Here is a 16414-nt window from a genome sequence, read left to right as displayed (position 1 = left end):
ACTCGAATGTGTTTTATAGCTTTTGGGCTTATTTCTTACATTCAGAGCTCTTCATATGAAATGAAATACTGCCATCTTCACATTCTTAAAACTCAATTTTGAGAGCAAACGCTTATTTTATCAGATTATGTTTACTGCAGTTGGCTGAGTGCACTTTTGTGCCATTTGCCAGGTAGAGAATTACAGTAAAGCTAGCTAAAGTTATTTTCATCTGCTTGCGCATTTTTAAGCATTCCCACAATCTAATTCAGAAAAGTGGGAGGGAGTGAAGCTTGAAGTGCAATGAAAGTCTAATTGGATTAATTTTTCTTGCCCTAAAAATCTTCTCCAGTTCCTGAGATAGCATCACAATGTGCAATTGATAGAAATTGTGTGGAAATGCAGTTTGCCACAGCCCGGCTTGTGAGTAATCAGCTTCTTGGTTGAGTGCACGGAGCGTTTCGCAGTAATTAGCAATAAGAGAAGGTGCTTTGTCTGCTTCAAATGATCCTAGATGAGATTGTTCACTCCCATGAGTCTCAGACACTTACGGTTTGGGTTAGAGTCTCCATTCTGTTTTGCATGACTGTACATTGCTTTTATTTCCCACCTTTTACTTCAAGTTTACATTTAAATGCATTTTTTCTTTTGCTTGGTTGTTTATGTGTTGTTTTATTGAAATCGAGCTCAGCCTCATAGTATAAATGAAGTCTCAGGCTGGCAGCCAGTTGGAAAGAGTTTATTCTAGCTATTTGAAATCAGTATCTTTATGCAAACATTCACTGTTTACTTACATCAACATGGTAAGAACGTGTTCTCCTAAAATTACACATTAAATCATAAATCAATTCAAGCCCTAAATTTGCCAGTATTCATTTCAGCCACTGCTGTGATAAGATTTCATTGGCCGTTTCATCCAGAAGAGAGACATTATGTTTTGGGGTGCCGACATTATCTCGGCAGCAGTGTTGCAGCCTGTGGTCCTGAGATAGCGATAAGATTTGAGTGGATATGTGTCTTATCAGACCAGCTTTATGGGAAATGTGATGACTCAACTGCATGTATCAATCCTGGAGTGGAAAGTCTAGTTAGCCGAAGTGAACATCAGGGAGGCAACAATCACAACAGACAATAGAGCAGATATCAGAAATTGTAATTCTGAAAGGGAGATGATGGGTAATGTATACCAGCTGGAAGCCGGGGTATTTTTTGCCCCTCTTTCTCTGGAAAAGTCCATGGTGTTGGTTGTACTTGGCTGACACTGTGTATAATTACAGATGCTCCAAAGATCCAAGGCCCTGCGGCGGTGTTCACCTGGGAGGGTAATCCGGCTAACATCACCTGCGAGGCCCTCGCTCACCCGGGCGCCTCCGTTTCGTGGTTCCGTGACGGCCAGCTGTTGCCTAGCGCTAATACCACCAACGTCAAGATCTACAACACTCCTGCTGCCTGCTTCCTGGAGGTACGGCATCACCGCTCAAACCCATCAGCCTTTAGATGCCCCCTCATTAAAGTTTCAACACTAAAGTCGTGTTTGACACTAATAATTGCCTTCTGAGCTCTTTTTTAGTATACTTCAGCACGCTGTAGCATTTGATATTAAATCATAGCTGTCGATACTGCATTGAGAAAACACAGTAATTATAGTTTTTTCTTTCCAGTAACCTATGTTCTTCATTTATGTACAAAATAGAGCTGATACACACATATACCCACCCTTATCAGCCCACAAGTGCTGAGAATATAATGACTTGTTTTTATTGTGTTGTAGAATAATTCATGTCATTTTAGTTCTCCACTCGCTTGACTTTTTGATTTTGTTTTCGTATTACAAAATCATCAATTACGATAATTAAGTTGCTTTCTGTAAAACGATGCATTGTGAATGACCCGCATGGAGCATATTGTTTTTGGAGTCTTGCAAAAGCACAGATTATGATGTTTAATTTGTTGCATCTAAGTACAAAAAAAATATTACATTTTGTGAAATGTTGGTTCATTTGAAAGCAAACCGTAGAAACCATTTGAGTTCAAATCACAGCATTATGAGCTTTCTATATTATAGTAAATTTGCATCTGAACAAATTGACTTTTTAATACCACACAAAGTCTGCATAAAATTAGAATCGCAGGAAATTGATTATTGATGATTATTGAGCACAGCTAATCAAATACAATATGCACATATTTACATGATGTAGCAGAAATGAAGCAAAGATGCTCCAGGAGCCTTTTTCAGTTTACATGTGTGTCGTGGCAATTTGCTATTACAATAAGGCAAGAGGCAGAAAGTCTTTTGATTTAACGAGTACGAGTACGAGTACAGGAGGCCAGTATCGGGCCCGATACCGGTATCGGTGCATCCCTAAATATTACTAATCAATAATTAGGTTTTGATATATTTACGTTAGGAAATTATTCGATAATTTTGACCCATACAATGTATTGTTGGCTATTGCTACAAATATACCTGTGCGACTTATGACTGGTTTTGTGGTCCAGGGTCACATTTATTTCTTATAATGGTCAACAGTCATACAGATTGGCTGCAGAGTACGACCAAGAAAAAAATGTCTTGACTCAGTATTTATACCCTAATCAAACCAGGATGCTTCTATCTCATCCAATCTTAATGCATCTTCAACATATGTGTTTATCTAAGGTATCCAACTATGTCCCCTAGATGCGTTTCTAAGTATTTAGTGCAAATCATTTTCTTAGAAACCAGGATGTAGGGTCTCTAAAATAGCGCTACTTGTCTACACACACATTTCATACATTTCCTGTTGTTGTTTTAGCACATCAAAATAACTCCAGCATACCGATGAAGCATTCAGAGAGTTTAAAGAACACTCTTTAGTAGAGTAAAGCAAATAATAATAAAATTTCCCCAACAATGTGTTTTTATAACATTGTAGGAATCTTTTTTAGATCAGAACCCCATTCTAGAAATGCGTTCCTTTGTCAAAATCAAATATTTACAGATTTTAAGCATTTTCAACACTAAACTGTTGTTGACTCATTAGACCCTCAGATTTACACTTTCTAAATGACATAAATCAGCAATATTCTTGCACATGATGTCACCACTTGTGGGCGGGGCTTCGTCTCGTGGTTCTCAGTGAGGGGGCTTTAAATATGCGGTTCAACACTGCATGAGAGGTTGTTTTTGACTGTTCTGTGAAGCTTGAAATGTTCTCTGTCACTGTCCCTGTTCCCATGGCACATTTTACTAAGCTGTTGGAGCTAATGGAGACAGTACGCTTCCATTCTTTTTCACTCTCTCTGTCATTCAATAATTATTGAGCGAGGTGAATGCCAGTGGTGCAGAATAGGAGGTCACTGTCATTGCCATGGCAATGAGCTTCCCTTAACCAGCTAATGTCTATGTCATGCTAGCTAGGTCAGAAGAGAGGCGGAGCCTTGACGTGGCTTTTTTTTTTCTCTGACAGGTCACTCCGGAGTCCCAGAATGACTTTGGCAGTTACAACTGTACGGCTACCAATGTCATCGGCACAGAGTCAAAGGAATTCATTTTGGTTCAAGCAGGTTTGTGAATGTTTAGAGAATGATGTACAAAAATAGCAACTACTTTACATTTATGGTGAACATGAATCAAGCACAAATTGTCATTCAAAGGTTCTAATTAGCTATTCACACATCCTTTCTCACAAATGGTGTTTTAACACAGAAAAACCACTTCTAAAATCCCCCTTGGTACCAATTCATAATCCACCAGGTATGCGAAAGGTAAATCTCCCCCAGACAGAGATGTTTTAGCTCCAGATCAGAGCCTGCGCTCATATTTTTTAGGCTGAGACTCTTGGGTAATAAAAACAGCAGGGTATAATTTTCAGGCTGCAGATTCGACGGTTAAATGCGACTCTGCCTCTGATATTTTTGGTGCTCTGTAAAGTGGGGCAGATGTGAAATGGTGTGGAAGGCAGTGAGGTGATTATTTAGTCTCAATGCGATGAGGCGGTGCAGGAGTGACGCCTCTTTTCTACCTCACAGGCTTTAGAGCCACCACACTTTTTATTGTACAATAAAGTCTCATTTCTTTAAAAGCGAGCTTTACTGAGTAAGTGTGTTCTGTGAGGGAAGGCAGGTAATTTTATATATATATATAAATGTATTCATCAAAAGGATGAATTATGTTGTTGTAAACCTTTTTGTAACAAAAAGCTATTTTTTATCACAGTTCTGACTTGTAGCATTGAACAGAAGGTTTATTTTTTGCTACTGTGCCTTTAAGACTTCTATAAAAACACATGTTTTGCATGGGAAATGAGAAGACGTGTGCTGTGGGTTTGCTGTTTGCATTCAATACAGTCTATAGATGACTCATCCTTCGAAAACAGCTTCTTTGCAAAGCCTTTATTACATTCTAACATGATTATGAAACAATCCACACTGAAATGAAACGTTAAGATCTTAATAAGGACTTAAATGATCAGGAAGCTGGTCACAAATAAATATCAGATTCGTGTTTCTAATTTTGGGGTCCCTCGGGAGAATATACAAATGGAAGATACACTCAGGGCCAGCTCAAGTTTAGGCAAACTTTCCCTTATTTAAAGGAGAATGTGAAATTTTGGTGCCTCTAGTGGCACCAAACAGAACTGCAGACTGTTTGGAGGAGCGTTTGAAACTTGTTTGAAAACCGTAATTTTCCTATTGATGTATCTGTCTGATATCCGAAGGTTGGAGAAGGTTAGAACAAGCCATTTTTCCAGCTTTGTTCCTAGAGATTGCTTTTTTCTGAAAGTTACAGTATGTTTTCATAGTACATCAAACTCTTTCATCTCAGAAGTTCAAGGAAAATTTGATTCCTCATGATATGACCACTTTAAACAATATCTTGGTTTGTCTGAAAGATATTTTACTCATGCTTCAGGGAAAAACTGTACTGGCCACCGCAATAACAGTTCCCTTGGTGAACCATTCCCCAAGCCCATAACAATTTTTAATTGTTTCAGTTTGTCTATTGCCTCACTCACATTTTTGTGGTGCCCTGCATGTGTGTGCGGAGCAGTATGCCAGTTATCTTCCTGTGTGTGCTTATACATGTGTGTGTTCTCTAGATGTGCCTTCGGCCCCCTCTATCGAGCGTGTGGAGCCGTATTCCAGCACAGCAATGGTGGAGTTTGATGAGCCTGCCTCCAGTGGAGGAGTGCATATCCTCAAGTACAAGGCTGAATGGAGGATAGCAGGCCAAGACTGGACTGACAGAGAGTATGAAGTTGAGGATGGTAAGTACCCAACACACACACACACTGTAATAACATTTATTCAGAACTGGAAGCAATGATGACAGAGAGTATGAAGTTGAGGATGGTAAGTACCCAACACACACACACACTGTAATAACATTTATTCAGAACTGGAAGCAATGAAGAGAGAAAACAAGATAAATGAGGCTTTTGGGAGGCTATAAAAGCTTTTCCTCATTTGTGTGAAGGTCAAGCTCTTGTTTTTATAGTATTGTTTTATACTGAAAGGATTTTAACTGAGTTATATTGTTTTAGTGCAACTGTTTTTAAAAACACTGTCCTAAAGCAGACGTGATACGGCAAGATTCCAGCGACAAGCAATTTTTCTGTCTGTGCTGAAAGCAAAAATATAAAACCACAGCCAATCAGAACAGTGTGTGATTGCACACTTTCTTGCACTTGCAACACACTGCGTAGTGTAATCCAGATGGCCCTTTTATGGTTTTCCTCGAGGAACTTGAGGAAATTGTATCGAAGCTTGTTTCCGCCTCAGTGTAAAAAATAAAAAAAGAAAGTTATAAATAAGAAATAGGCACATATGAAGTCACACTGCACAATATAAATTCTCAATTCCGAGGTATAAAGTCACAATTATGAGTAATAAAGTCACATTTGCGAGATATAAAGTCATATTATGGTATGTAAAGTCACAATTATGAGTAATAAAGTCGCATTTGCGAGATATAAAGTCATATTATGGTATATAAAGTCGCAATTATGAGTAACAAAGTCGCAATTGCGAGATATAAAATCATATTATTGTATATAAAGTCACAATTACGAGTAACAAAGTCGCAGTTGCGAGATATAAAGTCATATTATGGTATATAAAGTCACAATTATGAGTAACAAAGTCGTATTTATGAGATATAAAGTTATATTATGATATATAAAGTAGAGATCTACACGGGTCCAAAAATTCGTGTCAAAAATGTACTACCCGGAACCGACGCGGACCATCAATTATTTGAAAGATGGACCCGAACCCGGCCGGGAAGACAGACCCGACTGGACCCGATCGGCACATATTCCACAGCAAATTGCTATTAACAAGTCGATAAACAAGTTGCGAAAATTAAACTTTTTGTCTTACCTAATGTAAGAAGCCTTCTCCCTTGTACCTGACTGTGATGCACACAATCCTCCTTGCCAAGAAAGTTCCATCCGTGTTATTCCTCTCTTGCCAATTGAAATGCGTAATCCACTCATTATTCCAGTTTCAAAAGTCCACTTGCTGTCACGGTGACGGATGACAAATGCGACTTTGCAGTTTTGCATTTTTTGTATCTCGAGTCAACTTGCATAATAATTTAGACCGTTTGCCCATTTGGATTATAATAACGATTGCTCGTCCAGTGCCATGGCTGCTGACGTTAGCTTTACTTAGAAAAGAAATGGCGGTTCTTTAGAACTTATTGGAATGCTCAATTATGGCACAGATTCTGAAGAGGAAAAATTCAAACCTCGATTTAACATCACAGGAGATGCTACAAAAGATGCATTCCTTCTTATATCCAACATAAATACTGAGGACAGCGCAGTGTATTTCTGTGCAGCTAGTTTGCACAGCCGTACAATTCCTTTTAATCGCTGACAGAAAACTGTTCGCTTTGCACCTGTTTGATTAAAAAAAAAAGCCACAAGATTTCTTGCATCTTCATGTCAAAATTGGTAATATAAACATTTACAAATAGCGGGCAATAATGGAAATGTGATGTTTCAGTATGTATTGTCTGTTACATGTGTGCTTCAATAAAGTATGACAGCAAAATGGCTTTCATCACAGATGTTTGCATTGTTTTAAACATATGATGAGTGTTTTTGCTCAAAGGGACCCAGGTTCAAGACCAACCTGGGACATGCTCCACTTCCAGATTCCTGGAAATTGCTAAATACATCAGTGAATCACAAATTTCTCCAGGTAATGTAGTCCCATCAGAATAGGGCTCCTGTTCTTGGAGATCTACCTTTCATTTCATCGCACCCATCCCAATCGTCCTGCCCTCAGAGGCCGTGGTCGCCCCCATCGCCGCGTGAGGGCTAGAGGTCTACACGGGTCCAAAAATTCGTACCCGAACCCGAAGAGACCTGTAAATGTGCTACACTGAACCGACCCGGACCCGTCTATTATTTTGAAAGTTGGACCCGGGCCCGTGCAGAACCGAGAAATGTCAAAAATGTACTACCTGGAACCGACGTGGACGTCAATTATTTGAAAGCTGGACCCGAACCAGGCCGGGAATATACAGACCCGACTGGACCCGATCGGCACATATTCCACAGCAAATTGCTATTAACAAGTCGATAAACAAGTTGTGAAAATTAAACTTTTTGTCTTACCTAATGTAAGAAGCCTTCTCTCTTGTAATGTTACCTGACTGTGATGCACACAATCCTCCTTGCCTAGAAAGTTCCATCCCTGTTATTCCTCTCTTGCCAATTTAAATGCGTAATCCACTCATTATTCCAGTTTCAAAAGTCCACTTGCTGTCACGGTGACGGATGACAAATGCGACTTTGCAGTTTTGCATTTTTTGTATCTCGAGTCAACTTGCATAATAATTTAGACTGTTTGCCCATTTGGATTATAATAACGATTGCTCGTCCAGTGCCATGGCTGCTGACGTTAGCTTTACTTATTTGCTATCATCTCTGTGCTCTCTGAGCCGAGTCTGAGCAAAAATTTTAGATATAACAAAAAGACGGTTCATTCATAATATTATTAAAAAAAGAATCAATAATAACTCACATCACTCATGAAGGTATCCATTATCACCGTGCGTGTGCATTAACTCCGCCCACCCTGCTTCTGATGACGTCGCTCGTGTTCTTGTTTTTTTTTCCACCTTATTTCAAATTACCGACTCTCATCCTAAATTTTCTCATCCTAATTTTACAAGTTGAAAGTTACAAAACAACACACGCACAGCGCTGACTGACTCTGATAACGGCCGGGTGTTCTCAGAGTCCGATCGACTTGGGTATTACACACAATGTTAAACAGACCCGGGACCCGAAGTAATAGATTGGGACCCGACCCGGACCTGGCTGACCATTTAAAATATAGCCCCGAACCCGTACGGATCCCGGGTCCTTGGGTCTCGGGTCCTCCGTGTAGACCTCTAATATAAAGTCACAATTATGAGTAATAAAGTCACATTTGCGAGGTATATTATCATATTATGGTATATAAAGTCAATTATTAGTAACAAAGTCGCAATTGCAAGATGTAAAGTCATATTATGGTATATAAAGTCACAATTATGAGTAATAAAGTAACATTTGCGAGATGTAAAATCATATTATGGTATGTAAAGTCACAATTATGAGTAACAAAGTCGCAATTGCAAGATATATTATCATATTATGGTATATAAAGTCAATTATGAGTAACAAAGTCGCAATTGCGAGATATAAAGTCATATTATGGTATATAAAATCATAATTATGAGTAATAAAGTCGCAATTGCGAGATGTAAAGTCATATTATGGCATATAAAATCACAATTATGAGTAATAAAGTCACATTTACGAGAAGTAAAGTTATATTATGGTATATAAAGTCACAATTATGAGTAATAAAGTAACATTTGCGAGATGTATATGTATGTATGTATGTATGTGTATATGTATGTATGTGTATATATTTATATATATATATATATATATTATATTCTCTACTAGTATGTGATGTGGTGGTTGTATTTCTGAGCCTAAGACAAATTTCCCTCGGGGACAATAAAGTGTACCTAACCTAACCTAACCTAAAGTCAATTTTGAGTAACAAATTTGCAATTGTGAGATATAAACTCATATTATGGCATATAAAGTCATAATTATGAGTAACAAAGTTGGAATTGGTAGAAATGTCACATTATAAGATATAAATTTACAATTATGAGTAATAAAGTCACATTTGTGAGATATAAAGTCATTATGATATATAAAGTCAAAATTAGGAGTAACAAAGTCGCAATTGTGAGATATAAAGTCATATTATGGCATATAAAGTCACAATGATGAGTAGGCCTAACAAAGTTGGAATTGGTAGATATAAAGTCACATTATAAGATATACATTTACAGTTATGAGTAACAAAGTTGCAATTGTGAGATATATTGTAAATTCACATCACAAAATACAAAGTCACAATTATGAGTAACAAAGTCGCAATTGGTACAATAGATATAAAATCACATTATGAGATATAAGTTCATGATTATTAGTAGCTAAGTTGCAATTGTGAGAAATAAATTAACTTTGCAAAATACAAAGTCACATTTCAGTTATGAGCAACAAACTCGCAATTGCTAGATATAGAATCACATTGCTAAATATTACAAGAAAAAGTTGCAATGGCCAAGTATATTGGGATATGGTGACATTTAGGGTATAAAGGCACAGTTATGATAAAGCTGCAATTACATTAAATTTGTAATCAAGAAAAAGTCGCAACTGTGAGATAAAGTTACAAATTAACTTCACTCTCAGGCAGAAATGGGCTTCTTTAGTTTTGTCATTTGATAGCAGATGTTTCTTAAATGCCACAGTCAGTCTCTCTGCGGTTTGTCCATGTTTGAGGTTTAGCATACACAGGGAGCTGAATTTTGGTGCAGTGAGGTTTCATTGTGTGCAACTGACAGCATGTAGTGTTGCTTGTCACCGTTGCAGCTGGTTAAGACAGAAATTTTTATTAACACGGAAGAGCTTTTATTGCTTGTCACTTTGTTGCTTCTTGCCTAGTTAAGATGCTATATTACACTTTAAGAAGTAAACAGCAGCGTCTATGATGCACATAGAGCCACCCTCCCGTAGTCAATATAACAACTAAACACTTTCCACAGCTGCTAGCCATTTCAAATTGTGGCAAAATAACCTTCCCCGCTGCCATAAAAACTCTTTCATTGGCCATATTGCTTGGCAAGCATGAAATGCGATGCAGAGTTGACCAAAAATAGAATGCGCAAATGTAGGAAAGGGACAGGGTTCACTTGAATGCTAAATAAGAGTGTTCCGAGCAGTTGTCACAGCCTGACATGTGCTCTGTTTGTCTGTGGGTACTGTCTGTCTCTCAGGGTGGTGGGGAGATGTCAGTTTGCTCACTGCTGACAGCCTGCTCGCTCTGCCAGACCTCCTTGGGACATGCGTCAGAACAAACCTCACACACACTCAAACGCAGCCTTTCACGAAGCAGTCTACCAGCCACCTACACACACACACACACAAACCCCTGCTCAGCCAATGGCTTTTTGATCACTCAACCTTTTGTCAGTGAGTCTCTAATGCATTAGATTGGCATATGATAGTCATGCAGCAGACTCGAACACAAGGTACCAGATTGAACAAGTACAAAAAAATTCACGAACAGCACAAATTTGAGAACATTTGGAATTAAATTGTAAGGTGGTTTGATATGATGGAAAACAGCATTTCATATTTATAACCTAAATGAAAACATAGTGACGAATATTGAACTAAAGTGTATTTTGCTGAAGCAATATCACACAAGAAAGAGTGCTGTTGTTTTCTAAACAGTTCGGTATATATACCATGCAAAAGTTTTCAAAATATATATATTTTAAGAAATTAATTATTTTATTCAGCAAGGATGCATTAAATTGATCAAAAGTTACAGTAAAGACATTTCTGTGTTACACAAGATTTAGAGATTCTTTTGAACTTTATATTTGTTAAAGAATACTGAAAAATGTATTACTGTTTCCACAAAAATATACTGTTTTCAGCTGTTATTTTTTATAATAAAAATAAATGTTTCTTAAGCACCAAATCACCATAATTAGTTTATCAAATAAATGCACCCTTGGTGTGAATGAAAGACTTGAAACACCAAACTTTTGAATACTAGTGTAAGTTAATATAAAATAATTCACATTTTAGACAAAGGTGGCCAGTTATTTTGTTTACTTTTGTTCTGCCAAAGAAAATTGTTTCAAACGAACCCAAAGTAGGGCATCTGGAACAACACAAAGACATATCAGTACTCTTGTCCAATGAAATTAGATGACAAAAACTAATGGTTGTATAATACAAATGCTACATAGGGACCTCTGGGAAAACCTCTGAGTGATGACTCTAATTGGAGGATCGTTTCTGGATCAAACTAAAATGTGTTTTACTACAAACATAAAACTCACAATTCTTTGCAGGGTCTTCTGGGAAAACATCTGAGTGATGACTAGGCTCACACAAAATCTGTGCCCACAGTACTAATCGTTTATGCCTTTTTTCTCACTATATCTAAAAACATTCTGCACATTTTCCCTTAAAACCTGGATTCTTTTTTTTTTTTTTTAAGATTTATTTTTGGTGTTTTTCAATTTTTATTTGTATAGGACAGTGTAGAAGTGACAGAAAGGGAAGTGGGAGAGAAAAAACCTGGATTCTTTTAACTGTTTGTTAAGACAAATTGTTTCAAGCAAACCAGTTATCTATAATTCCAAAGGTCATGTGTTGTGATAATATGTGCAATTTGATTATATGCATGTATATGCATGTCATATCCATCAGTTTTTGAAAGGTTTTGGATATGCTTTGTTAAAACCAGACATATTTTATCATCTAATTCCATGTTTTTACATCAGATATTTTATTGGAGCTCTAAATCTGTCTAAACCAGGTCTCAACTTGATCACCATTGTTGGGCTGAAGCCAGAGACCACATATGAGGTCAAGATATCAGCCATCAACGGCAAGGGTGAAGGAGAAAGCAGCCCTCCTGAGAGCTTTAAAACCCAACCTGTTCGTAAGTGCTTCTCTCTTTCAGTCCCTCTTAATCATATGACCCTATAGTGCTCTCTTTACGCATCAACCCCCCTCCTCAGTGCAGCAGCAGACCTCACTACCCACAATGCATCCCTGCCTTGGACCCTGCTGGATCTCTCTCCCAGGAGATGCATTGCTTGTCCTCTGCGTGTGCTTCTGTATTTATATGTGGATGTGTGTTCATTTAAGTCTGTGTCCGTGTGTTTAAACAATTTCCTGAAGGCCATCGTGTGTCACTGCAGCCTCTCACCTCAGCAGTGCTTCCCAGTGATGTGGCGCTCCTCCCCGTCCTTACGACTCTTCTGCCGATGCCAGCATGTGCCAGGCAACAGCTGTGTCTCGTGTCTACTGAGAGCTGTGTGCTCTGTTAAGTGTTGTCCGTGTTGATTGGGCACTCTTCTGTAGAGTAGATAATGAAACCCTCTTTAACCTCATATCCACGATCATATCAGGATTAGACTCTCAGAAATTGTGGTTACACTTTATTTCGATAGTCCACTTTAGACATTCTACTAACTATAAGTAACTTTGTAACTGCATGTCAACTACATGTCAACAAATTCTAATTAATTTGCAACTACATGTCTACTAACTCTCAGAGTAGACTGTTAGGGTAGGTTTAGGGTTAGTAGAATAAGTTGACATATACTTGCAAAGTTTCTGATAGTCAGTATGTTGTATGTTGTTGACCCATCAAAATAAAGTGTTAGAAGATATTAAGCAGACAGTCTACTAATACTCTAATGACTGCTAGTTGACATGTAGTTGCAAAGTTACTTACTGTTAGTAAAATGTCTAAAGTGGACTATCGAAATAAAGTGTTACCAATTGTAATATCAATAATAAGATCTAATCTTCATGAAGCTGGAATATTTTGCATAGATACTTTCGCATTTGTACAACAGTATCATTTGAAGATAATTCTAGATGGTATTTCTCATGCTTAAGTAGAACTAGTTTTATTGCTTTCGCTCTAATATACACTAGGTGTGCGATGAATGTAAGCCTGTTTCTGCCTTAAATTAAAATAATAATGACCTTATTTCTACATTTTTAATATAATTGCCATTTTATATCTTATAAATGTGAATTTCTTTATAATTGTACATTTATAATCTCATAATTACGACTATTTATCATAATTGCAACATTAAATATCAATTGTAGCTTTATAGCTCACAATTGATTGTGACTTTCGTTTTTTATAATTGTAACATTAAATCTAAATTTTTGCTTTAAGGCTCACAATTTTGACGCATAATTGTGGCCTTGTATCTCACAATTCAGACTTTTTAATGAATGTTTTAATTGCAATGTTCTAAACTTTATACCCCAGTAATTGCTATGTTATAGCTCATAATTATGACTTAGCTTTCATAATTGTAGCATTAAATCTCAATCTTACAATTGCGAGTTTGTCATAATTGCAACTTTATAAAGGTATATCATAAATATATCAATTGTGACTTTATATCTCACAATTAGGACTAATTACCTTGTGTTTACGATTATATATTCAAAATTGCAATTTTTATAACTCATAATTGGAACTTAATATGTCACTTTTTTAGTACTTTTAGCTAATTTTTGGCACTCAGGTGGAAACAGGCTTCCATGCTATATAAAAGTGAAGTGAGGTGAAATTTGAGGTTGGTTTGCAGTGTTTGATTAACTCTGCATTGTGGAGCTCTCCACATTAATGAAACATCATCCATATTTAGACTTCGCAATGTAGTTTTCAAAATTCCTACAAATCTACTGGTTTAATTACTGCATGTCACACAAAGCCGTTGGCTCAGAATGTTCCACTTAGAAAGCAGATTATAAAAGTCAGTTTGCAAGAAATGTGGGATGAGCAGAAACACAGTTCTAGTTTGATTATTCAATTTCCTTCTGCACTCGCAGGGATTAAGTGACTAAAGTTTAAAGTTCCTTGTCGCTTTATTAATCCAATTTATTGATCCAATTCAGTTGATTCAAAAGCACTTTGTAATAACATTACAAAAAAAAAAAAAAAGGAGTTGCACGGCAATAAGCTTGATTTCCGTTTGAATACCCAGAAGCTTTGGGGGAATCTTACAGAAATGGGTAAAAAGCTAAAATAACACAAAACAAGACTTGTTTATTCTTCTTTTAGATGTACAATAGCTCATGGCAGGAGTGAATTGCTCCATTGATGTAAGTCAGAGACAGGCTGACATGAATTCTTATCTTACTTTTCTTATCATGTTTCATCTTTGCTTCAGCACCCTATGTTTTCACAGTCCCCACATTCGCTCTCTCGCCTGCACTCATTTCACAACAGCTAATTGGGTCACCCAGTTTTGCCATTTTGGGACTTAACCAGCCATTCACATAGTATATTCTGGCCAAATGTGAGTCAGCAAGGTGATTTTCTCACCGCTTTATAAGATGAACCCCAAAATGGCAAGTTGGCATTGGCCTCCATTTTATTCATTCCTGTTCTCATATTCACTGCTTTTTATGGTTCTCATCATGTTTTCCATCTTGTTTTGTTCCACTGGACATCAGGCTCCCCTTTCAAAAGTAAGTGTTCCATCTCTCTGCTCTCTTTCTTTCGCATTTCTGTTTGTTTTTCCATTTGCTTCCATTTCAGCCATTGCAACACTCCTGCCAAATCTACTAGTAAGCCTTCAGAGAAGATAGTAAAAGCTTGAATAGAAAGTTAAAGACTCCATGAAATGGGTTATAGAGTGCAGATTTCTTTCCTGCATTTGATGGAAGTTGAAAGGACTCGTCCTTTTTTAAATAGCCAATAGGCTGTTACAGTACTTCACAGTCATGAACAGTGGACTTTGAGAGAAATTGCATTTATAATTTACTAAGAGGGCACAGTTTCTTACTAGAGAGCATTTGATTGGACAAAAAAAAATGAGGCGTATAGATATGGACATGGATTCATGGATTTCATGGGGCCTTTAAATAAAAATGTATTGAGAATAAATATTTTTGCTTCAAGTGGACTCTCATATCTCTGCGAAAATTAAGTGAAACTTTCTGGGGGGGTTTCACTGAATTTAAAACTCTTCGCAATAGCCTGTGCTTTAAAGAACTGTGGCGTCTCACAACACTGTATATCTGTTGTTGTACTTTCCAGATGGAATTCCATTCTATTACTCAAACAAGGATCAAGGTTTGCTATAAGATCATTTAGACCAGTACATTTTCTTTTCTTCCAGTCCTGGAGGCTCAATTGAGAAAATTGCTTTATATCCAAAACCTACAGTAAATACGCACCTGGTTCAACTCAATTATGCTACATGGAGCAATTAACACTTGATTAATTGAATCAGGCGTGTTAGGTCGTGGCTTGAAATGAAAATTTGTCTAGGCTCCCTGGGGTCTGTTGATGAAAAGCCACCGTTTAAACGTATATGCTTGCTTCTTAGTATAAAAAATGGTCATTGGCAGGGGCGTGTCTAGAGCATTTTAAATGGGGGGGGGCAGTCTGGGTCACTACCTCAAAGGAGGGTGTATACACGATGTTAATAATATATTAATTGCGCAGTGTGAGATTAATTGGTAACAGAACTTTGTGAGATAGCGATGAACAAAGAGTGACAGCTCTTTAGTGGTTATGAGCGCTCTTTGCGAGCTTTCTAGGCAATCAATTTAAAATGTAGAACGTTTTTTGGCCACACACACACGTTGCAAAGTTTCGGGAATGACATCTGCATATTTATGCGGGATTCGCTCTCGAAGTAGCAGTGTTTGACATGGTGATAACCATAGCAATAGACGGGACAAAATATGTGAAAAATGTGCATTAAGACTAGAGCACCTTCACTAATTTCAGAAGCACCCTCAGTGATTATTTCTGGAACCTCGTTGATACACTTTTGTTGTAAAACAACAAAATACAAATGCACTAAATAAAATAATTTAATAAATGCATATTTACAATTTAAGCACTTAACTAAAATAAGTATTAATAAAATAAATAACTTAAAAGGGCTGACTATATTCAGCTTGCTTCCATTTAGTGAGAAAAGCCTACTCTTCACCTGAATTAGAAAAATAAAGCTCCTCTGGTCTTCAGTGATGCGAGGACAACGTTTGAGCGTACATGTAATATCTGTGTGAGAGCAGAGCCAATTCATAAAAGAACAATGCTTATTTAAAAGCACATGTCCAGTTTAGTGTGAGTGAAGGAAATCTGCTTGCGAGTGGAGATTCGTGCTCGCGCATTAGGCCTACATGGATCACGTCACATTATGCGCTCTCGACATTGTCATTAAGATCGCGCTATAGAAGCCGCCTAAAATTAAGTATAAAGAGGAGAAGAAAGCGGTCCTAGGCAGCTGCCTACACATGCCAGGATGCGCCACTGCCAGATGCAGTTAGAAATTTACTAAAAA

At 37.4% G+C, this 16414-nt stretch overlaps 1 protein-coding gene across 12 annotated transcripts in view; it reads left to right on the top strand.

The window, feature by feature from the left end:
• LOC107756101 (neural cell adhesion molecule 1-like) overlaps window positions 1-16414 on the top strand; it is a 254253-nt gene that overhangs the window by 197136 nt on the left and 40703 nt on the right. For 7 of the 12 annotated variants that reach the window (XM_016573083.1, XM_016573082.1, XM_016573079.1 and 4 more), the window contains 4 exons: window positions 1257-1441; window positions 3432-3528; window positions 5064-5231; window positions 11890-12015. In XM_016573083.1, coding sequence (XP_016428569.1) covers window positions 1257-1441; window positions 3432-3528; window positions 5064-5231; window positions 11890-12015 — 576 coding nt within the window. Of the gene's footprint in view, window positions 1-1256; window positions 1442-3431; window positions 3529-5063; window positions 5232-11889; window positions 12016-14567; window positions 14583-16414 lie in introns of all 12 variants that reach the window. The other 5 variants (XM_016573078.1, XM_016573080.1, XM_016573081.1 and 2 more) reach the window with 1 other exon arrangement.

Source organism: Sinocyclocheilus rhinocerous, unplaced genomic scaffold (assembly GCF_001515625.1).
Source record: "Sinocyclocheilus rhinocerous isolate Xijiao unplaced genomic scaffold, SAMN03320098_v1.1 scaffold682, whole genome shotgun sequence".
Classification (NCBI taxonomy): Eukaryota; Metazoa; Chordata; class Actinopteri; order Cypriniformes; family Cyprinidae; genus Sinocyclocheilus; species Sinocyclocheilus rhinocerous.
This window is presented reverse-complemented; position numbering and strand designations above follow the sequence as displayed.